Raw genomic sequence first — 25,017 nt, 5'->3', positions numbered from 1 at the left:
TTCCCCCTCGGCTAATTACGTAATATGTGAACGACCCCAAAGGAAAGGCTTTTATTTATTTCGTTATCGTGTTGTTATTATAGTATTATATAATCGTGGTCCCATCTTAGGCAGGCTATAATCGGTGATAAGTAATCTGTTAAACTTAATTTCAAAATACTGCGGATTTCTCCTTGCCGTTAATCTTAGTGGTGCTCTTTCAAATGTATTACCGATGTTTGACAGTGCAACTGATGCAATCTGTTATCTGAGCAGTAATTCATTAAAATTCGATATCTAATAATATGGCTCTTTATTCTTTTATTGTTGATTATTGTCGTTATTTGTTGTACACGAATATTTTTCGATTTGACAAATTCCTCGAACGAGTGGTGGACGGTGGTAGTAAGTCATACCAGAAAGAATTGTTTCAATTGGGCACTCATTGACTGAGCTATTAAGGCCAACGTTTGCACACTGACTTTTGGCCCACCCTGTATAATGTGGCCCATTTTCCTGCATCCGTATTATTTCGTATCATATTATTAGGCATCAAGAACAATGTGATGCAACAATGTGTATAGTATTACTGCTGTCCCTTCTCTTTATTGAGAATGCTGCTGAGGATCTAAATGAAGGTAGGATAATCAATAATCATGAACCATTCACCATTCACCATGGTTTATATCTTTACATTGTTAGCAGTCAAATAATATTTGTAAAATAATATTTCAGTCAAATGATCTATCAATTGTCAAATTAATTATCGAAACAATATATTCATAGCACAACAATCGTCGAGTAATTGATAATATTTTACTCGTGATATTATTATCTACCAGCTGATGTACTGTTATATAATGCTTTTAGATAATCACGTGATAATAATAACAGGCTGGATAGCAGTACAACGTGGGGTTTTTATAGACTTCAATCTGGAGCAGTATTCTCTTGAAATAAAGACTAATAGCACGCTAGGGAGTAACGATACAGTGTTTGTGTACTTCTACACTTCACAGGAAGATCTTGCAGGAGCACTCCTCCTCTACTTCTTCTCCTCTCCTCAGTACTATATCGTGGGTTGCAGCACGGTCCACGCTAACTTCCTTACTGACCTACCTACTGCAATAGACAAGGTATGGAGGGTAACGTTAACTAGAACCTCAGGTATCAGACTAGTGGTACACTGTAACGAGGTGAAGGTGATCAACTACCTGATATCAGTAAATGGAGCACTTACTGGAGCAGGGACATTGCAAAGATACAGTTTCCTTCCTCTGACACTGCCACTGATTTCTATATACCTCAACCAGGTAACTTGGAAATTCCAGAATAAATCTAAGAACTAAGATAAATATTGATTGTAATACGTGTACAATAGTTTGAAGTGCCTGTGAACGTTACGTATAATATTTGATATAATTTTGAATACAACCTGTTGTCTTTTATGGTATAATCGAGCCCTGTATAAAAAATATAAACTATCAAACTTCTTTTAATTATGGAGGGCAATTATTTTCAGGATGTACTGGACTGAAGGCTGAGTGGACAAGTACGATTGAGACAGCAGCTAATTTTCCAGTAGACCCAGGAACCGTCGTGAAAGTGACTTGTTCTGACTCAGGAGCTCTCAACAAAGGGAGCAATAAAGTGACTTGCACAACAGGGACAGAGTTCACCTTCTTAAAAGAGCCTTGTTGCTTCAGCCTAGGTAAATAATAATAATGATATTCTTTATATACCTAAAATGTGTAATATCCATTATAATTCGAACAATTGAAACAAATCAAATTGGCGGGCAGTGCAATCGTTGTTATATTTTTAGATTATCATTTAAGCAGTGGTTGGTTCTTTCGAGACTGCTAATGATATTTGTTACAGCTCCCTGCTCGGCTGGAAGCTTCATGACGGAAAGTGGATGTCAGCAATGTGGAGATAACTCTTTCAGTGCTGCTGGAGCTTCTTCATGTTCTGAGTGTCCGGAAGACATGGTCTCAGCTGCTGGTTCTACATCAGAGGATGATTGCGTTTATGGTAAGAAAAATGCTATATCTTAACTTCATTATGAACATAATGTGATGCAATGTAAACAACTAAACAACAATTCCTTGAATTCGATTTAGGCAGTGCAATCGTTGTTACCTTTTTAAATTATCATTTAAGCAGTGGTTGGTTCTCTCGAGACTGCTAATGATATTTGTTACAGCTCCCTGCTCGGCTGGAAGCTACATGACGAAAAGTGGATGTCAGCAATGTGGAGAGAACTCTTTCAGTGCTGCTGGAGCTTCTTCATGTTCTGAGTGTCCGGAAGACATGGTCTCAGCTGCTGATTCTACATCAGAGGATGATTGCGTTTATGGTAAGAAAAGTACTATATCTTAACTTCATTATGAACATAATGTGATGCAATGTAAACAACTAAACAACAATTCCTTGAATTCGATTTAGGCAGTGCAATCGTTGTTATCTTTTTGAATTATCATTTAAGCAGTGGTTGGTTCTTTTGAGACTGCTTATGATATTTGTTACAGCTCCCTGCTCGGCTGGAAGCTACATGACGGATAGTGGATGTCAGCAATGTGGAAAGAACTCTTTCAGTGCTGCTGGAGCTTCTTCATGTTCCGAATGTCCTGAAGACATGGTCTCAGCTGCTAGTTCTACATCAGAGGATGATTGTGTTTATGGTAAGAAAAGTTCTATAATCTATTATTAACATACTGTGTTCCGAAGGAAACAAATTAAATCCGATTCCTTGAATTCTATTAAAGCAGCACAATTATTGAGGTTATCTTTTTAGATTATCATTTAATAAGTATAATATCATTTTATAAGTAGTATTTGGTTATTTTTCCACTGTTAATTAATGATATCCGTTACAGCTCCCTGCTCGGCTGGAAGCTTCATTATGAACATAATGTGATGCAATGTAAACAACTAAACAACAATTCCTTGAATTTGATTTAGGCAGTGCAATCGTTGTTATATTTTTAGATTATCATTTAAGCAGTGGTTGGTTCTTTCGAGACTGCTAATGATATTTGTTACAGCTCCCTGCTCGGCTGGAAGCTTCATGACGGAAAGTGGATGTCAGCAATGTGGAGAGAACTCTTTCAGTGCTGCTGGAGCTTCTTCATGTTCTGAGTGTCCGGAAGACATGGTCTCAGCTGCTGGTTCTACATCAGAGGATGATTGCGTTTATGGTAAGAAAAATGATATATCTTCACTTCATTATGAACATAATGTGATGCAATTTAAACAACTAAACAACGATTTCTAGAATTCGATTTAGGCAGTGCAATTTTTGTTATCTTTTTACATTATCATTTAAGCAGTGGTTGGTTCCTTCTACACAGCTAATGATATTTGTTACAGCTCTCTGCTCGGCTGGAAGCTTCATGACGGAAAGTGGATGTCAGCAATGTGGAGAGAACACTTTCAGTGCTGCTGGAGCTTCTTCATGTTCTGAGTGTCCGGAAGACATGGTCTCAGCTGCTAGTTCTACATCAGAGGATGATTGCGTTTATGGTAAGAAAAGTACTATATCTTAACTTCATTATGAACATAATGTGATGCAATGTAAACAACTAAACAACAATTCCTTGAATTCGATTTAGGCAGTGCAATCGTTGTTAGCTTTTTAAATTATCATTTAAGCAGTGGTTGGTTCTCTCGAGACTGCTAATGATATTTGTTACAGCTCCCTGCTCGGCTGGAAGCTACATGACGGAAAGTGGATGTCAGCAATGTGGAGAGAACACTTTCAGTGCTGCTGGAGCTTCTTCATGTTCTGAGTGTCCGGAAGACATGGTCTCAGCTGCTGGTTCTACATCAGAGGATGATTGCGTTTATGGTAAGAAAAGTACTATATCTTAACTTCATTATGAACATAATGTGATGCAATGTAAACAACTAAACAACAATTCCTTGAATTCGATTTAGGCAGTGCAATCGTTGTTAGCTTTTTAAATTATCATTTAAGCAGTGGTTGTTTCTCTCGAGACTGCTAATGATATTTGTTACAGCTCCCTGCTCGGCTGGAAGCTACATGACGGAAAGTGGATGTCAGCAATGTGGAGAAAACTCTTTCAGTGCTGCTGGAGCTTCTTCATGTTCTGATTGTCCTGAAAACATGATCTCAGCTGCTGGTTCTACATCGGAGGATGATTGCGTTTTTGGTAAGAAAAATGCTATATCTTAACTTCATTATGAACATAATGTGTTAGATGCAATTTAAACAACTGAACAACGATTTCTTGAATTCGATTTAGGCAGTGCAATTTTTGTTATCTTTTTACATATATTATATGTTTGTTTGTCCGTAGTAGGAATTTACTGTAACTTTGGAGACTGGGCGCAGTAATGTCCCAGAGGGTTTGTAACATCATGGATGCTGACTAAGCTTACCTGATCCTCTCCAACTTGTATTAGTACACTACTTCATTTACACCAGTCATTTCACTACATTAAACTGATTGAGGTTATGCCCTTTGTACATGCTGAAGCGATATGCTATGATGAGTGGAATATGAGTTAGGATCAGTTTGGTCCGTTTCATGGCAAAAACATTTATTGATTTTGTATTAACCCTTCGGGGCTTGCGTGACCCTTATCATAGAACTGGTTTTCAGGACTGGCAGTCTGACCTATTGCCTTGCCAGCATAGGTGTACTTATATAGTTTTGCATGGTTCAGTTGCATAGTAGTGTCCGAATTGCACTGATTCTAGCCCGAGTAGTGTTCGAAAGGGCGCCCTGTTTTGACATACCTCCTGAGCCGGTACTCATTTCCTCTCTGAGCTAGCTAGTGTATATCAGTTTCTTGTTGGTGTTTTGTCTGTGTTTGTTTGTCCGTAGTAGGAATTTACTGTAACTTTGGAGACTGGGCGCAGTAATGTCCCAGAGGGTTTGTAACATCATGGATGCTGACTAAGCTTACCTGATCCTCTCCAACTTGTATTAGTACACTACTTCATTCACACCAGTCATTTCACTACATTAAACTGATTGAGGTTATGCCCTTTGTACATGCTGAAGCGATATGCTATGATGAGTGGAATATGAGTTAGGATCAGTTTGGTCCGTTTCATGGCAAAAACATTTACATATATTATATCCATTATATATATTGAAAGGTGGGTAAAATAAAACATTACATTCAGGGTTGCCATGGTTTACTGCACGATAACTAGGGAATTGCGCTCACCGCGCCAAATTGGGATGGAAATTTAAAATAATTGTGGGCCTACTCTACTGACTGTTAACTTAGATATCAAATTAAACATAACAAGGAAATGTTCCAAATACATATCAGCTCAATATATTTTCTTGAAATGTATTTACCCTTCTGAATTTATCCCTTACAAGCTTCAATGATGATTTCGGAAAGTATCTGTAGTTAACACTCGAATTCGGGTATATAACTTAATAATGAAGCAGGAATTTCTACACAGAAAGTAACGTGATGAACCCTCCACCATGGTGTAGACTGTAGGGTAGCATATGCTATATGTATAATAATGATTTTATTTTCAAAGTGGAATCATTGTCAATGATATTAGCACGTACATATTTTACATAACATATTGTAAACATAATATCCTAGCTTGGTTAACAACGTTTTACTGCTGATGATACTGTAATGACTTATACTGACCAAAGTTTTAATTTCAGGCGTAATAAAAAGTAATAGAGGACCGTTCACAAAGGACCCTTCTCCATCTGTCGTCATGAATTAGTTCCTTTACTCACTTACACCCTTTTCACTCACTTCATTTCACACATTCACTTCATATTTTATTACCACAGTATCTGCCAAAACCAACATGGCCCAAGTAGAAAGGGGCCTTGACGTTGTTTCCCGCTTGGCCCTGCATCCCATGCTGACGGTTGGCCTCCACTCTAAAAAAACTTACGTTCAGTGAAGGCCGATGATCAACAATTAGCGATGTAAGAGCTTGGCGGGAACAAATCCTGACCTCATTTTACACCTTTAAGACGACTTTCGCAAATGCGAGAGGAATGACTCCGAGGAGGGCTCCATTGGTTTTAGTAGGTTGCATATTTTTATTTATTTATTTTTTTAATTAGTTCCTTTAAGCTTTATATTATAATATCTTATCAGAGTATCATCTGCATCCTTAACCCGCCCCCTTCTTCTTTTCAGATCATGAAATGCAATGGTAAACGTTAATTATTTCTATTACGCTGTCCTCAAACACTGTTATATAGTTATTGGCATAATGGGGTTTCGAAATACTATGGCTTTAATTGAAACTACATCCATGACTTATAATTATACTAAACTGAATGAGCAATATCTTAATTTTAAACCTCTTGCTTTCAGCTTCAAAATAGGGAACTTTCAACTCAACCACATGACGAAGTTAACTAGTGACAGTAGAGTACAATTATACAGGGAGTACTTACTTTTATTTGATATTTTACATAAACACACTTTCATTGCGTTATTAATATTTACTCTTACTGAATGGTCAAAAACACAGTAGATAACTGTCAGAATTGGAAAAATAAGTTGTTAATAATTTCCAATCCCAGGATTCAGGAAAGTTTTTGAAGACACAGGAACAAAGATTATAAAGTTGACTTGTAGCGGTAGGGAGAGGGGGGTCTAAATGTATGGAGCACATGCAGATAAACTTGATACCCAGCTGTCCTGAAATTTTGATCCTTCTTGCGCTGAACATTTAGGGTCCGACCCTAAACTGCAACTTTTGGTACCATATCAAGACCACCCACTTAACATCTAAATATTTGTTTCACATCAATGAAATTAATTTTGTAGTTATACTGCTTAGAACGCTGCTTAGAATTTAATATATTACAAAAAATTTGGTTTCCAAATTTAAGTTAGATATTTTGAAAATGGTTAGTCAAAGTCGTAAGCAACCCGTGAAAATTACACCCTTCCGGATACATTTTGTCCCCAGAACGACAGTTGGATTCCAGACACAATCCCAACCACCACCACTCAATATTTCATGTAGTCCATACAGTTAGTTCCCCCCCCCCCCCCCCCCCCCCCCCCCCCCCCCCCCCCCAGCCTGCAGATGAAAATCAACGCATACAGGAAGCCGGAAGGTGAGTTTAATAATCTCTGAAGGAGAACGAAAGTTTTTATAAAGTATTTGACATAGTTTTGGAAACATGACATAAAAGATTCGTTTTCTCTTGTTTGCATGAAAAGCATTAATAGATCAACCAGATTATCACCAATATCTCCGATAAACATTCAATTATTCATAATAATGAATTGTTGAATTGTTAAATTTCAGAGCAGCAAGATCGGCAAGCAAGCGAGAGAATTTACAAAAGACTCTTCTCCCTTGTATCTCTTCCAGTATTGGTTCTTCCGAATGAGGTAATCCTAATAAAAGCTCTTATTCCACAATTTCGGATCAATATTTAATAATAAAACCATTTTTATTTTTGGCTTACGAAGAAAAAGTATGGATATTTATTTGAATCGATTAAAAAACAAAAGATTCCAGAGAAATCATTTAGTTTACGGTTACCTCTGTCTTCTCGAAAATGACGCGCTGCAATAGAAAATATTGTATGTAATGACGATCAACTTAAGAGCTTTTACATTTTCAGAAAAAAAGAACACCATTAAGGACACCAGAATCATAGCTTGATAGCCCTAGCCTACCGAGTACCAACAAAGTTTAAATGTAAGTTTGAACTTGATGCACAGATGAACCTTTAACATTATCAATTTTGACACCACTTTCTGTGATTCGTGAAAACCATGAGAGATAAACCCTGGAAACATTTGTGGCTGGGCTGAATGCTTTTATGGCATTTCGACCATTTTGAAGAAAATATATAAAATTGCCCAAAGAATAAGAACTTTAGGTCCTGTAATTTGGACCCCCAAGTAGTGTCAAAATCACTAACTAAATAAATATCGTTGTCTTTTGCTGCTTGTAGCATTAAAGAATGAAGTAGTGAATATTAACTTTGTTACACAATACACTCCAATTTGTATTTTTTAATGAGAGCCATTGCACACGGGAATATCGTTATCAACTATTACAATTAATACACCCACACCCCCAAATACACGTAATTAATTGGATTTAAATATTTCAGAGCATCTGCAAGACTCAAAAGATGATCATCTGTAAGTCGCGTATCTTGTATCCCAGAAGGAGAGATTACAACATCCCAGAAGGAACCTAACATTCCAGAAGGAACCTAACATTCCAAAAGGAACCTAACATCCCATAAAGAACCTACAACATCCTCGAAGAAACCTAACAACATCCTAGAAGGAACTCAACATCCCAAAAGGAAACTAAAATCCCAGAAGGAACTCAATGTCCCAAAAGGAACCTAACAACATCCCAGAAGGAACCCAACATCCCAGAAGGAACCTAACAAAATCCTAGAAGGAACTCAACATCCCAGAAGGAACCTAAAAACATCCCAGAAGGAACCCAACATCCCAGAAGAAACCTAACAACATCCTAGAAGGAACTCAACATCCCAGAAGGAACCTAACAAAATCCTAGAAGGAACTCAACATCCCAGAAGGAACCTAACAACATCCCAGAAGGAACCCAACATCCCAGAAGGAACCCAAAATCCCAGAAGGAACCTAACAAAATCCTAGAAGGAACTCAACATCCCAGAAGGAACCTAACAACATCCCAGAAGGAACCCAACATCCTAGAAGAAACCTAACAACATCCTAGAAGGAACTCAACATCCCAGAAGGAACCTAACAACATCCCAGAAGGAACCCAACATCCCAGAAGGAACCTAACAACATCCCAGAAGGTACCCAACATCCCAGAAGGAACCTAACAACATCTGAGAAGGAACCCAACATCAACGAAGGAACCTAACATTATCCTAGAAGGAACTCAACATTCTAGAAGGAACCTTACATCTTGGAATGAAACTAACAACATCCTAGAAGGAACCTTAAACACACGTATCCACTATCCACGAAAGGCAGGAAATAGAAAACTGTGAACACTAGCATTTAATAATAATTTAACGTAGCCGAACGCCTTTCAGTGCATTCAATTTTATCAACTAAAATGGTCCTAATTTTAAATATCTGACTTGAGATTTGACAGTAAAGGCACGATTTAGTGATACAGCAATACCACAACATGTTAATATGATAAAAAATTTAAGATTTTGAATATAACATAATAGGTTGATTAGGATCAGAATTCCAATTTCAACTTTTATTTTAAAGTTCTCAGATTTTTCAAAAAGCTCAGATTTTCTCGAAATGCCTTTTTAAAATCATTTTTGACTTCATTTTGCTTTGGAACGTTTATGTTAAATAGGCTTTAGATCTGGATATTAAGCATCAGTTACATCAGTAAACATATTTCATTCCTTTTTAATTGAATTTTGGTTAGTTTAATTAATGTTTACTAATTGCAGTTCATTTCGTGTTTATGAGGAACAATGTTGTCTTATTTGACTTAACATGTATCACATGTATTGGTAGGAATATTTTTTTACATTTTTCTCCTCACCATTAAACACTAGCATTTAATAATAATTTAACGTGGCTGAACGCCTTTCAGTGCATTAAATTTTATCAATTACAATGGTCCTAACTTTAAATATTTGACTTGAAATTTGACAGTAAATGCATGAAAGTAGCAATTGCACTGTTTACATGTATTTTAGTCGTCTACTTTGATGAACTTCATGACACGATATCAACTCCGCCTTTTTTCGCTTGCCAGGCTTAACTCGACGCCACTTATTGATATTCATTCAACGTTGTGAATTGCAGAACTATTTATAAATAGAACACCAATTTCAACTGTCATAGTAACTTAATTTTAATAATCTAGTACAAAAAAATGTTTAATTTTTAAAGGCCTATCTCAAAATTCTGTCGCGCTCATCTCTTTTAAATGATCCCTAGAACATATCCTGAAAGTTTCCGCGCCGGGTGATTGCTCAAAAAATTTAGGAGAAGATAGATTTTTAGACTCGATTTTCAGGACACGCGATTTGAGAACCCCATATTAGGACAAATATACAATTTTTTGGAAAAATGCCAAAATCAACCAAATTATGAGTTAGAATCAAATGAGAGGCAAGAATGAAATTTGTAACGTTTATGAACTGATTATAGCAATTCACCTTTCAAAATTTGCTCCTTCATAAAAATAATTATCGACTTTTACATTCCACACACTATTTTGAACTCACCCTGTAGTATAAATATAATATACGTCCCAATCTCATTTTATATTTTTCATACTGATCGCATATAGCTAGAATGAAAGGTGAATATTAAAACGAATTAGCCCTAGCACTTAGCAACATCCCAGAAGAGTTTATAACACAAAACACTGGCACCCTTAAGGTTATTATATATTAAAATAAACCATCATGCTATAAAGCACGTCAGCGTTATTTTCATAACAATCTCTATTACTTCGCACTCGAAATTGTTGTCTCTATAGATATAAACCCTGTGCGTTATACTTACTAGCAGGAACCTGTATAACCCTATAATGGTGTCAAGACTCAAGAGACTAAAATAAGTATTACCTATTTAATTCGCATTTTTGACACCACTTGGGGGTACAAATTTTGGGCATTAAAATTCTTATTCCTTGGCCAATTTTTATTTTTTCATACTGATTTTTAAAGCATTTGACCCAGTCAAAAAAGTTCATGTTGTATATCTTTTACGGTTTTTGCGGAAAGTTGCGTTAAAGTTGATGCCGTGATGTCAGTTAAATGGCACGGATCCATGTATATATTATATAGATAAGAGAATTTACAGTCTTCGTAAAAACCATATTCAGTGAATCTGTGTAAAACATCTCAGTTCACTATTTCCTAACAACACTTTACCTGGGGACCCCAGGCTATTATGTTAGAATATAGATTCTGAGCGCCACTCCGATCAAGATTCTCGACAGCTCAGTCCTTATCACACAATGGGCCGAATGTAGTGAATAGAATGACACAGGTATATAGGAAACGATAAAAACTCACAGAAAATATCTTTTGCGCTCCTTTACTTGCGCTATTTCCTAACAGTGCATTGACTATTTGTCAGACTCATCATCTTTTCGTAGACGAGACAGTGAAGGTGCAGCTAACTCAACAACTGTTCCTTTGTCCAGTTAACTAGTTAACGTTAAACAGATTCAAAGACTACGGTTTTTGCGAAGATGATAAAATTCGGTCCAGTTAGAATTTCAAAATTCACGAGTGGGATCATTACTTTAGGTGTGTTGCCTGTTGGGCTGTAAGTATTTTGTGAGCATGATATCATTAAATCTTTAAATGATCTTTATATGCACCATTCACGATCCCTTACCTTCATTCTTTTATTGCATGGCGTGTGCCATGTACTGCAAAGCTCTCCGGCCTGGTTTTCTGGAAACAATTAATATTCATATATTCAAATCTGCTGTACTATAAGGAGATTAGACCTGATTCTTTCTCAGACCACTTGGCTGGCCCAGATTTTCTAGTAACAATGAATATTCAAACCTACAGTGCTACAGGTGAGACCTGATTCTCTCACAAATCAATGGGCTGCCCCAACTCATGAGCTTAATGATAATCATGCATTAGTTTCAGCTTATCTGAAAACCTCGTAAGAGGCATCGGGTGGGTGCAAGGCAATGGGTGCACGTGACACACAAATATCACCTCGGTCCTTTTTTCATATATCAGTACACCATTAATATTTGGGGGTGGCAGGGGTCTGGGGGCGCAGCCCCCATCGGGGTCCAGGGGCAGATCCCCTTGTCGGGGGCTAGGTGGGCGCAGCCCCCCGGAAAATGTTTGCGAAATAGGGTGTTTTAGACGACATTTGGCATATTAAAGAAATTTGTAGGACAGCAATAAACTGGGATTGAAAAGAATCAAGTACTCACGTAAATTTGGTAACTTCACAACAGCAATCTGCATTCTTCAATCAAAATTTACGACTTACTTAGGCCTCATCCTCTTAAGATTTTGACATTTCCTACGGTCTAGGGGACACTATTGACTATTTATAGAAGTCTTGCTTGGATGTTATGACAGATATTTACTAATGCACAGTTCAAATCTTTGACTGACTGCAGTCATAAACACAGCCCAGTTACCAGGCGACCATGGGGACTAGGGGGCTTATCTTTTTTCTGGGGTTCAAATTTTTCCGGGGGGGGCTGCAGCCCCCCCTAGCCCCCCCCCCCTGGCTACGTGCCTGTATTTTAGGTGTGTTGCCTGTTGGGCTGTAAGTATTTTGTGAGCATGATATCATTAAATCTTTAAATGATCTTTATATGCACCATTCACGATCCCTTACCTTCATTCTTTTATTGCATGGCGTGTGACATGTACTGCAAAGCTCTCCGGCCTGGTTTTCTGGAAACAATTAATATTCATATATTCAAATCTGCTCAGTACTATAAGGAGATTAGACCTGATTCTTTCTCAGACCACTTGGCTGGCCCAGATTTTCTAGTAACAATGAATATTCAAACCTACAGTGCTACAGGTGAGACCTGATTCTCTCACAAATCAATGGGCTGCCCCAACTCATGAGCTTAATCGTGCATTAGTTTCAGCTTATCTTAGAACCTCGTAAGAGGCATCATATCTTGGGCGCGGGCGGGTGCAAGGCGATGGGTGCACGTGACACACAAAGTTCATCTCGGTCCTTTTTTCATAGATCAGTACACTATTAGTATTTGGGGGTTAGGTTCAAGGTTTTCTTTTGCACGCTCTCATATCTTGAACACTGATGACTGAAAGCGTAAAAATGATTCAATTGATGCCGGATGCTGCACATAAACGTAAAGGGTTAACGCCATCCTGACCTAGTGTATGATCGCATTGGGGAGCTTATAAAAGTCTTATTCTCTATCATTAATTCTTACCATTCGTTTTTATTTGATCATGTTTAAGGAAGAACTTATGGTGAAAAATAATATTTTTACAGACAGACTTTAATTTCTCACAAATTTGTGCTCGCAGTGAACGAAATGAGTTTATTTTATTTTCTCATGTTAATGAACATATTTTTGTTCTTTAATGGGTAGTGGGTACTTGCCATTATATTTATTTAAGCATGTTAAGACTTGTGCCTCGCCCAATCCCCAGACCCGCTTAAGGTTATATATCCACCAGCGTGCGCTTTTTCGCATAGCGGGCTCTCACCAGCCCGCTGTCAAAGGGCCCGATATCTCTACAGCCCGCTCATGATATAGCCCGCTAACAAGTGACATTTAATTTGACCAGTAGCAATATAGCCCGGAGTTCTCTAAAATATTTTCAGTTTCTGTATCGTCTCCATGTGAAATTCCATAAGACAACAACTTACAATACAAGTTACTTAGAACTATAGTTGAAACCGGTTTAATTCATTAACGATGAATTCAATTGCAATAATCGTACAGTGAGCTAATTAGTGTAGTTTCTGTTTCTAAATTACTAATTTCTAAATTTTAATTTCTAAATTCTAATTTCTAAATTTGTCCAGTAGCGATATATTTTTGTGTCCGGTAGGGCTGATGATACATCTCGTGAGCAGATGACATGAAATCTGAACACCGAACAGTGTTATTGATCCACACTTACACACTACACAGTACACTTTAATAGTTCCCACGGCAATATGTGGATGTAAAGAATGTATCAACTCTGAACTCTGAGCTCACCTTATATCACGTAGGTTGCCATGATTGGCTCATAATTAACACGTGACACACTGTTACTATGGTTACCAAATTCGTGGAGACGTTATAGGGAGACAGGGCCTATATTTTGATCGTTTACAATAAAATTATATGTACATGAAACAATGAGCTGAAACATTGTTTGATAGCGGCCGGTTTTTCGTTCTATAGTCAGTCATTTTGGCCTGTTCTACATCTTAAACTAAAAGCAACATGATTTTCTCGTAAAATTTCTGAAATCTTGTACATTAATTTGCTGTGATTGTTGGAAACTGAAGCTTCGTGATAAACGCCCACTTGTGGATATATTACATTGTTGATATATTTACATTTATAAAACTTAGTAAACGATCATCTAATTAGTGGCATTACAACTACACTTGAGAATTTCTAAATTCTAATTTCGATCAACTGTAACCCCTGTTTTATTTGTTCGTTCAATTTCATTAGAAACATGTTGAAAGTAAAAGTAAAACTAAATTAAAAACGGATCTCTTGAAGAAACTAAAGTAAAAACTAATATCTGTAAGAAAAAACTCAGGCTGGTGGATATAATCCACATCACCTCGACCCGCGGGCGGAAAAATCGTATAGCACTCGGGCCCGATGGGCCCTCCGTGCTATACGAAAATATGTCCTCCTTGGGCTAGCGCCCTCGGGGACATATGAAATATTGCACGCGCACGCGCGTGCAATATTTTGTGCCGCCCCCGAGTCTCCGGTGATATGTATATATATCCACCAGCGGGCTATATTTTGTCTTCTGACCTCTCGCAGCCCGATGTAACAAGACACAGTGTGCGTCCAGCCCGCTTAAAATACAGCACGCGAGCAGACGACACTTAACGTGACAAGTAACAATACAGCCCGGAGCACTTTCACTTTCAAACAAATTTTTGGGGCCTAAACTATTAAACTTTAACTATTACAAGACACGTTACGTGTCTTGTAATAGTTAAAGTTTAATAGTTTAGTGTCACACGTACACCATATTTATGTCACTGACACTACATCTTGGTTCCCACGGCTCAAGGAATGCACTATATCACTTATCACCCTCAGTCCCTATACCACGCAGTGCAATATGATTGGCTGACATTGAACACGTGACGTGTTACCATGGTTGCAACAATTAGTGGCGACTTTAAGTCTAGAGTTGATGTTTATACAGTATACACCATACACGCTCCATTGTTTATTTCAACTGATTTCCATTTCCATAATTGCTCAAGCTATTTCGAGTAATAATTCTTGAAATTTTAGGCCGGAACTTTACGTGTAATTCTATTGTGTTCCCGATAGAAATTTTGCCCTGTTTTTTGTTTTGAAACTATACCGTCTACCACTAATATTGATGTTATGAATTTGATCTTTTACTCAACGTAAAATATATGTATATATTCAATGTCCCTTCGTGCTTCGTTATCTTGAGCTCTCTTGGTAACTGCAAATGGCATTCAGTTTATAGTTACACAGTTGTTAAAGTTATGGCGAGGGTACCGCGACAATTGACCCCCCGACAATTGACCCCCCGACAATTGACCCCCCGACAATTGACCCCCCGACAATTGACCCCTATGTAATTACACTGGGGTCAATTGTCGCGAAATCTAGGGCTGAGTACGACAATTGACCCCCCGACAATTGACCCCCCCATGTAATTACACTGGGGTCAATTGATCGGGTTAGGGTCAGGGTCCTGGATCAGGATCCTGGGTCAGGGTCTTGGGTCAGGGTTAGGAATAGGGTTAGGGTTAGGGTCCTGGGTCAGGGTTAGGGTTAGGGTTAGGGTTAGGGTTAGGGTTAGGGTTAGGGTTAGGGTTAGGGTTAGGGTTAGGGTTAGGGTTAGGGTTAGGGTTAGGGTCAGTGTCCTGGGTCAGGGTTAGGGTTAGGGTTAGGGTTAGGGTTAGGGTTAGGGTTAGTCCCGTTGACTGTTCATCAATATGGTTGGTGTGTAATACCATTATAGTACGTGGGATTTCAATTCTTCTATTGTGTTATGTAATCAGTAATGTTGCCCTGTTCTGCATCATTACTAAAGCATGATTTTCTATTAAATTTGCAGCTTTAGTTCGAAATCTTTTACTTCTATTTGCTATGATTGTTCAAAACTGTAAAGCGCCCGCTCATGGATATACACGATATCATTCCTCGCCATGAGAGCGGAACTATCGTATAGCACTCGGGCCCGTTGGGCCCTCCGTGCCAAAATATCTCAGCCTCGGGCTGGGGCCCTCGTGGAGATATAAAATATTGCACGCGCATGCGCGTGCAATATTTAGTACCGCCCTCAAGGCTCCGGTGATATCTATATATATATCGTCTCGCTTTATATATACTTATATAGTAAGATATTTATATACTATTACTATCAAGGCGGTATAAATCCAATTATTTTGTTGGCACGTACTGCGCAGGGAATTGTGTAGATATTTGAGTAGATAAGCCTAATAAGTGTGGCAGTAAAAATCGAAAAGATTGAATGACTGCTAGATTATTCATTGCAGTTCTTTTTTACTGCACTAACGTTAGAAGTTTCCTACATATGTATTATTTCGTATCATATTATTAGGCATCAAGAACAATTTGATCAACAATGTGTATAGTATTACTGCTGTCCCTTCTCTTTATTGAGAATGCTGCTGAGGATCTAAATGAAGGTAGGATAATCAATAATAATGAACCATTCACCATTCACCATGGTTTATATCTTTATATTGTTATCAGTCAAATAATATTTGTAAAATAATATCTCAGTCAAATGAACTATCAAGACGTGTCAAATTAATTATCGAGCCAATAAATTCATAGCACAACAATCGTCCAGTAATTGCTTTTTTATTTTACTCGTGATATTATTATCTACCAGCTGATGTACTGTAATCTGCTTTTAGATAATAACGTGGTTATAACAACAGGTTGGATAGCAGTACAACGTGACGTTTATATAGACTTCAATCTGGAGCAGTATTCTCTTGAAATAAAGACTGATAGCACGCTAGGGAGTGGAGATTTCGTGAGTGTGCGGTTCTCTTCACAGGAAGACCTTGCAGGAGAACTCTTCCTCTACTTCAGCTCCTCTCCTGAGTACGCTATCTCGGGTTGCAGGATTGAGTTCAATAACATCCCTACTGACCTACCTACTGCAACAGACAAGGTATGGAGGGTAACGTTAACTAGAACCTCAGGTATTACACTAGTGGTACACTGTAACGAGAAGGAGATGATCAACACCCTGATGTCAGACTCAACGTGTAGTAACAGTCAATGGAGCATTTTCTGGAGCAGAAGCATTGCAAAGATACGGTTTTCTTCCAGTGACACTGCGACTGATTTCTACAGACCTCTAGCAGGTAACTTGGCAATTCCAGAATAAATCTAAGAACTAAAAAAAATATTGATTGTAATACGTGCACAATAGTTCGAAGTGCCTGTGAACGTGACGTATAATATTTGATATATTTTTGAATACAACCTGTTGTCTTTTATGGTATAATCGAGCCCTGTATAAAAAATATAAACTATCAAACTTCTTTTAATTATCAAGGGCAATTTTTTCAGGATGTACTAGACTGAAGGCTGAGTGGACCAGTACGATTGAGACAGCAGCTAAGTTTCCAGTAGACCCAGGCACCGTCGTGGAAGTGACTTGTTCTGACCCAGGGGCTCTCAACAAAGGGAGCAATAAAGTGACTTGCACAGCAGGGACAGAGTTCACCTTCTTAAAAGAGCCTTGTTGCTTCAGCCTAGGTAAATAAAAATAATAATATTCGTTATCTAGTATCTACATAGCAATGTGTAATCTCCATTATAATCGAAAGGTGTCTTCGTTTATGTATGTATGTATGCCGCCCACATGCAAATTGGGTAAAATAAAAAATTACATTCAGGTTTGCCATGGTTTACTGCACGATAGCTACGGAATTGCGCGAGCATTTTAACTTACCGTATTATCGCCAAATATTGACCGCTCACCGCGCCAAATTTGGATGAAAACTTTGAATAATTTTTGGCCTACTCTACTGACTGTTAACTTAGATATCAATTCAAACATAACAAGGAAACGTTCCAAATACATATCTGCTCAAAATATTTTTTTGAAATGTATTTACCCTTCTGAATTTATCCCTTGCAAGCTTCAATGATAATTTCGGAAAGTATCTGTAGTCAACACTCAAATTCAGGTACATAACTTTACAATGAAGCAGGAATTTCTACACAGAAAGTAACGTGATAAAAGATGAACCCTCCACCATGGTGTAGGGTAGCATAGGCTATGTTAACTTGTTAAATAATGATTTTTTTTTGAAAGTGGAATCATTGTCACGTACATATTTTACATAACATATTGTAAACATAATATCCTAGCTTGGTTAACAACGTTTTACTGCTGATGATACTGTAATGACGTCACACCACGTGTAATGACTTATACTGACCAAAGTTTAATTTCAGGCGTAATAAAAAGGAACAGAGGACCCTTCTCCATCAGTCGTCATGAATTAGTTCATTTAAGCTTTATATTATGATATCTTATCAGCGTACCATCTGCATCCTTAGCCCGCCCCCCTTCTTCTTTTCAGATCATGAAATGCAATGGTAAATGTTAATTATTTCTATTACGCTGTCCTCAAACACTGTTATATAGTTATTGGCATAATGGGGTTTCGAAATACTATGGCACTAATTGAAACTACATCCATGACTTATAATTATATTAAACTGAATGAGCAATATCTTAATTTTAAACCTCTTGCTTTCAGCTTCAAAATAGGGAACTTCCAACTCAACCACGTGACGAAGTTAACTAGTGACAGTAGAGTACAATTATACAGGGAGTACTCACTTTTATTTTGATATTTTACATAAACACACTTTCATTGCGTTATTAATATTTACTCTTACTAAATGGTCAAAAACACAGTAGATAACTGTCATAATTTGAAAAATTAGTTGTTAATAATTTCCAATCGCAGGATTCAGGAAAGTTTTTGAAGACACAGGAACGAAGATTGTAGAGTTGACTTATAGCAGTAGGGAGAGGAGGATCTAAATGTATGGAGCACATGATAAACTTGATACCCAACTGTCCTGAAATTTTGATCCTTCTTGCGCTGAACATTTAGGGTCCGACCCTAAACTAAAACTTTTGGTACCATATCTAAACCACCCAGTTAACATCAAAATACTCGTGTCAATTCAATGAAATTAATTTTGTAGTTATCATGCTGCTTAGATTTTATATTTTACAAAAAAATTGGTTTCCAAAATTTTAGTTAGATATTTTGAAAATTGTTACTCAAAGTCATAAGCAACCAGTAAAAATTACACCAAAATGGATACATTTTGTCCCCAGAACGACAGTTAGATTCCAGACACAATCCCCACTACCACCACTCAATATTTCATGTAGTCCATACAGTTAGCTCCCCCCCCCCCACCACTACCACTCAATATTTCATGTAGTCCATACAGTTAGCTCCCCCCCCCCCCCCCACCACCACCACTCAATATTTCATGTAGTCCATACAGTTAGCTCCCCCCCCCCCCACCACTACCACTCAATATTTCATGTAGTCCATACAGTTAGCTCCCCCCCCCCCCCCCCACCACCACTCAATATTTCATGTAGTCCATACAGTTAGCTCCCCCCCCCCACCACTCAATATTTCATGTAGTCCATACAGTTAGCTCCCCCCCCCCCCACCACCACCACCACTCAATATTTCATGTAGTCCATACAGTTAGCTCCCCCCCCCCCCCCACCACTACCACTCAATATTTCATGTAGTCCATACAGTTAGCTCCCCCCCCCCCCTCACCACCACCACTCAATATTTCATGTAGTCCATACAGTTAGCTCCCCCCCCCCCCCCACCACCACCACTCAATATTTCATGTAGTCCATACAGTTAGCTCCCCCCCCCCCCCACCACCACCACTCAATATTTCATGTAGTCCATACAGTTAGCTCCCCCCCCCCACCACTCAATATTTCATGTAGTCCATACAGTTAGCTCCCCCCCCCCCCCCACCACCACCACTCAATATTTCATGTAGTCCATACAGTTAGCTCCCCCCCCCCCCCACCACTCAATATTTCATGTAGTCCATACAGTTAGCTCCCCCCCCCCCCCCCCACCACCACCACTCAATATTTCATGTAGTCCATACAGTTAGCTCCCCCCCCCCACCACTCAATATTTCATGTAGTCCATACAGTTAGCTCCCCCCCCCCCTCACCACCACCACTCAATATTTCATGTAGTCCATACAGTTAGCTCCCCCCCCCCCCCACCACCACCACTCAATATTTCATGTAGTCCATACAGTTAGCTCCCCCCCCCACCACCACCACTCAATATTTCATGTAGTCCATACAGTTAGCTCCCCCCCCCCCCCCCACCACTCAATATTTCATGTAGTCCATACAGTTAGCTCCCCCCCCCCCCCCCCCCCCACCACCACCACTCAATATTTCATGTAGTCCATACAGTTAGCTCCCCCCCCCCCACCACTCAATATTTCATGTAGTCCATACAGTTAGCTCCCCCCCCCCCCTCACCACCACCACTCAATATTTCATATAGTCCATACAGTTAGCTCCCCCCCCCCCCCCACCACTCAATATTTCATGTAGTCCATACAGTTAGCTCCCCCCCCCCCCCCCCCACCACCACCACTCAATATTTCATGTAGTCCATACAGTTAGCTCCCCCCCCCCCCACCACTCAATATTTCATGTAGTCCATACAGTTAGCTCCCCCCCCCCCCTCACCACCACCACTCAATATTTCATGTAGTCCATACAGTTAGCTCCCCCCCCCCCCACCACCACCACTCAATATTTCATGTAGTCCATACAGTTAGCTCCCCCCCCCCACCACCACCACTCAATATTTCATGTAGTCCATACAGTTAGCTCCCCCCCCTCACCACCACCACTCAATATTTCATGTAGTCCATACAGTTAGCTCCCCCCCCCCCCACCACCACCACTCAATATTTCATGTAGTCCATACAGTTAGCTCCCCCCCCCCCACCACTCAATATTTCATGTAGTCCATACAGTTAGCTCCCCCCCCCCCCCACCACCACCACTCAATATTTCATGTAGTCCATACAGTTAGCTCCCCCCCCCACCACTACCACTCAATATTTCATGTAGTCCATACAGTTAGCTCCCCCCCCCCCACCACTCAATATTTCATGTAGTCCATACAGTTAGCTCCCCCCCCCCCCCCCCCCCCCCCCCACTCAATATTTCATGTAGTCCATACAGTTAGCTCCCCCCCCCCCCCACCACCACTACCACTCAATATTTCATGTAGTCCATACAGTTAGCTCCCCCCCCCCCACCACCACCACTCAATATTTCATGTAGTCCATACAGTTAGCTCCCCCCCCCCCCCCCCACCACCACTCAATATTTCATGTAGTCCATACAGTTAGCTCCCCCCCCCTCACCACCACCACTCAATATTTCATGTAGTCCATACAGTTAGCTCCCCCCCCCCCCCTCACCACCACCACTCAATATTTCATGTAGTCCATACAGTTAGCTCCCCCCCCCCCCCCCACCACCACCACTCAATATTTCATGTAGTCCATACAGTTAGCTCCCCCCCCTCACCACCACCACTCAATATTTCATGTAGTCCATACAGTTAGCTCCCCCCCCCCCCCCCACCACCACCACTCAATATTTCATGTAGTCCATACAGTTAGCTCCCCCCCCCCCCCCCCACCACCACCACTCAATATTTCATATAGTCCATACAGTTAGCTCCCCCCCCCCCACCACTACCACTCAATATTTCATGTAGTCCATACAGTTAGCTCCCCCCCCCCCTCACCACCACCACTCAATATTTCATGTAGTCCATACAGTTAGCTCCCCCCCCCTCACCACCACCACTCAATATTTCATGTAGTCCATACAGTTAGCTCCCCCCCCCCCCCCCCCACCACCACCACTCAATATTTCATATAGTCCATACAGTTAGCTCCCCCCCCCCCCCCCCACCACCACCACTCAATATTTCATGTAGTCCATACAGTTAGCTCCCCCCCCCCCCCTCACCACCACCACTCAATATTTCATGTAGTCCATACAGTTAGCTCCCCCCCCCCCCCCCACCACCACCACTCAATATTTCATGTAGTCCATACAGGTTAGCTCCCCCCCCTCACCACCACCACTCAATATTTCATGTAGTCCATACAGTTAGCTCCCCCCCCCCACCACTCAATATTTCATGTAGTCCATACAGTTAGCTCCCCCCCCCCCCCACCACCACCACCACTCAATATTTCATGTAGTCCATACAGTTAGCTCCCCCCCCTCACCACCACCACTCAATATTTCATGTAGTCCATACAGTTAGCTCCCCCCCCCCACCACTCAATATTTCATGTAGTCCATACAGTTAGCTCCCCCCCCCCCCACCACCACCACTCAATATTTCATGTAGTCCATACAGTTAGCTCCCCCCCCTCACCACCACCACTCAATATTTCATGTAGTCCATACAGTTAGCTCCCCCCCCCCCCCCCACCACTCAATATTTCATGTAGTCCATACAGTTAGCTCCCCCCCCCCCCCCACCACCACCACTCAATATTTCATGTAGTCCATACAGTTAGCTCCCCCCCCTCACCACCACCACTCAATATTTCATGTAGTCAATACAGTTAGCTCCCCCCCCCCACCACCACCACTCAATATTTCATGTAGTCCATACAGTTAGCTCCCCCCCCCCCCACCACCACCACCACTCAATATTTCATGTAGTCCATACAGTTAGCTCCCCCCCCCCCTGCCTGCTGATGGAAATCAACGCATACAGGAAGCCGGAAGGTGAGTTATATAATATCTGAAGGAGAACGAAAGTTTTTATAAAGTTTTTGACATAGATCAACCAGATTATCACCAATATCTCCGATAATCATTCAATTATTCATAATAATGAGTTGTTGAATTGTTAAATTTCAGAGCAGCAAGATCGGCAAGCAAGCGAGAGAATTTACAAAAGACTCTTCTCCATTATATCTCCTCCAGTATTGGTTCTTCCGAATGAGGCAATCCTAATAAAAGCTCTTATTCCACAATTTCGGATCAATATTTAATAATAAAACCATTTTTATTTTTAGCTTACGACGAAAAGCATCTAGATATTTATTTGTATCGATAATTTCTAAAACAAAAGATTTAGTTTATGGTTACCTAAGTCTTCTAATAAAAAGATAGAAAGTAATGACGATAAACTTAAGAGCTTTTACCTTTTCAGAAAAAAAAACCATTAAAGACACCAGAATCATAGCTTGATAACCCTAGCCTACCGAGTATCAACAAAGTTTATATGTAAGTTTGAACTTGATGATGAACCTTTAACATTATCAATTTTAACACCACTTTCTGTGATTCGTGAAAACCATGAGAGATAAACCATGGAAACTTTTTTGACTGGGCTGAATGCATTTATGGCCTTTCGACCAGTTCGAAGAAATATAAACGACCAGAATGAAGAAATATAAAATTGCCCAAAGAATAAGAACTTTAGGTCCTGTAATTTGGACCCCCAAGTAGTGTCAAAATCAGTAAATAAATAAATATCGTTGTCTTTTGACGTGGGTAAGACGGAGTCCTGCTCGTAGCATTAAAAAGTCGTGAATATTAACTTTGTTACACAATACAATCCAATTTGTATGTTTTTAACGAGAGCCGTTACACACGGGAATATCGTTATCAACTATTACAATTATTATACCCACGTAATTAATTAGATTTAAATATTTCAGAGCATCTGCAAGACTCAAAAGATGATCATCTGAAAGTCACATATCTTGTATCCCAGAAGGAGAGATTACAACATCCCAGAAGGAACATAACATCCCAGAAGGAACCCAACATCCCAGAAGGAACCTAACAACATCATAAAAGGAACTCAACATCTCAAAAGGAACCTAACATTCCAGAAGGAACCTAACATCCCATCAGGAACCTACAACATCCTCGAAGGAACCTTACAACATTCTAGAAGGAACTCAACATCCCAGAAGGAACCTAAAATCCCAGAAGGAACTCAACGTCCTAGAAGGAACCTAACAACATCCCAGAAGGAACCGAACATCACAAAAGGAACCTAACAACATCCCAGAAGAAAACCCAACATCCCAGAAGAAACCTAACAACACCCTAGAAGGAACTCTACATCCCAGAAGGAACCTAACAACATCCCAGAAAGAACCTGACATCCCAGAAGAAACCTAACAACATCCCAGAAGGAACTCAACATCCCAGAAGGAACCTAACATCCCAGAAGGAACCCAACATCCTAAAAGGAACCCAACATCCCAGAAGGAACCTAACAACATCCTAGAAGGAAAACAACATGCACGAAGGAACCTAACAACATCTTAGAAGGAACTCAACATCCCAGAAGGAACCTAACAACATCCCAGAAGGAACTCAACATCCCAGAAGGAACCTAACAACATCCCAGAAGGAACTCAACATTCTAGAAGGAACCTTACATCTTGGAATGAAACTAACAACATCCCAGATGGAACCTTAAACACACGTATCCACTATCCACGAAAGGCAGGAAATAGAAAACTGTGAACACTAGCATTTAATAATAATTTAACGTTGCCGAACGCCTTTCAGTGCGTTCAATTTTATCAACTACAATGGTCCTAATTTTAGATATTTGACTTGAGATTTTACAGTAAAGGTACGATTTAGTGATACAGCAATACCACAACATGTTAATATGATAACAAATTTAAGATTTTGAATATAACATAATAGGTTGATTAGGACCAATTTCAACTTTTATTTTAAAGTTCTCAGATTTTTCAAAAAGCTCAGATTTTCTCGAAATGCCTTTTAAAAATCATTTTTGACTTCATTTTGCTTTAACGTTTATGTTAAATAGGCTTTCGATCTGGATATTAAGCATCATGATCAGTTACATCAGTAAACATATTTCATTACTTTTTTAATTTAATTTTGATTAGTTTAATTAATGTTAACTAATTGCAGTTCATTTCGTGTTTTAAATGAGGAACAATGTTGTCTTATAATTTGACCTAACATGTATTACTATTTATAGGAATATTTAACATCATTCTCCTCACCACTAAATAAAAGTGTTCATAATTGTACACCTCAACTTTACAATTAATCAATAAACAATTAATTAATAAATAACGCACCCATCGGATGTGAACGAAGGAGGTGTCATCAAACTTATCGAAGTGTAGCGAGGCTCCCCCGTCAATATCCTCCGCTTTACCTACAATCGTACTGGGGTCCTCTATATCCTGCAATTAACCATTAAGTT

General features: G+C 39.5%; 1 protein-coding gene across 2 annotated transcripts in view; it reads right to left on the bottom strand.

Moving 5' to 3' along the window:
• The window catches only part of LOC134820036 (cilia- and flagella-associated protein 54-like), a 63,053-nt gene that overhangs the window by 37,717 nt on the left and 319 nt on the right, over positions 1-25,017 (bottom strand). For both annotated transcript variants that reach the window (XM_063830217.1, XM_063830218.1), the window contains exon 2: positions 24,890-24,997. In XM_063830217.1, coding sequence (XP_063686287.1) covers positions 24,890-24,918 — 29 coding nt within the window. In that variant the 5' untranslated portion in view covers positions 24,919-24,997. The remainder of the gene's footprint in view (positions 1-24,889; positions 24,998-25,017) is intronic.

Source organism: Bolinopsis microptera, chromosome 8 (assembly GCF_026151205.1).
Source record: "Bolinopsis microptera isolate Bmic1 chromosome 8, MBARI_Bmic_1.0, whole genome shotgun sequence".
NCBI lineage: Eukaryota > Metazoa > Ctenophora > Tentaculata > Lobata > Bolinopsidae > Bolinopsis > Bolinopsis microptera.
The sequence above is the reverse complement of the archived record's forward strand: the minus strand, read 5'-3'. Positions and strand labels throughout refer to the sequence as shown.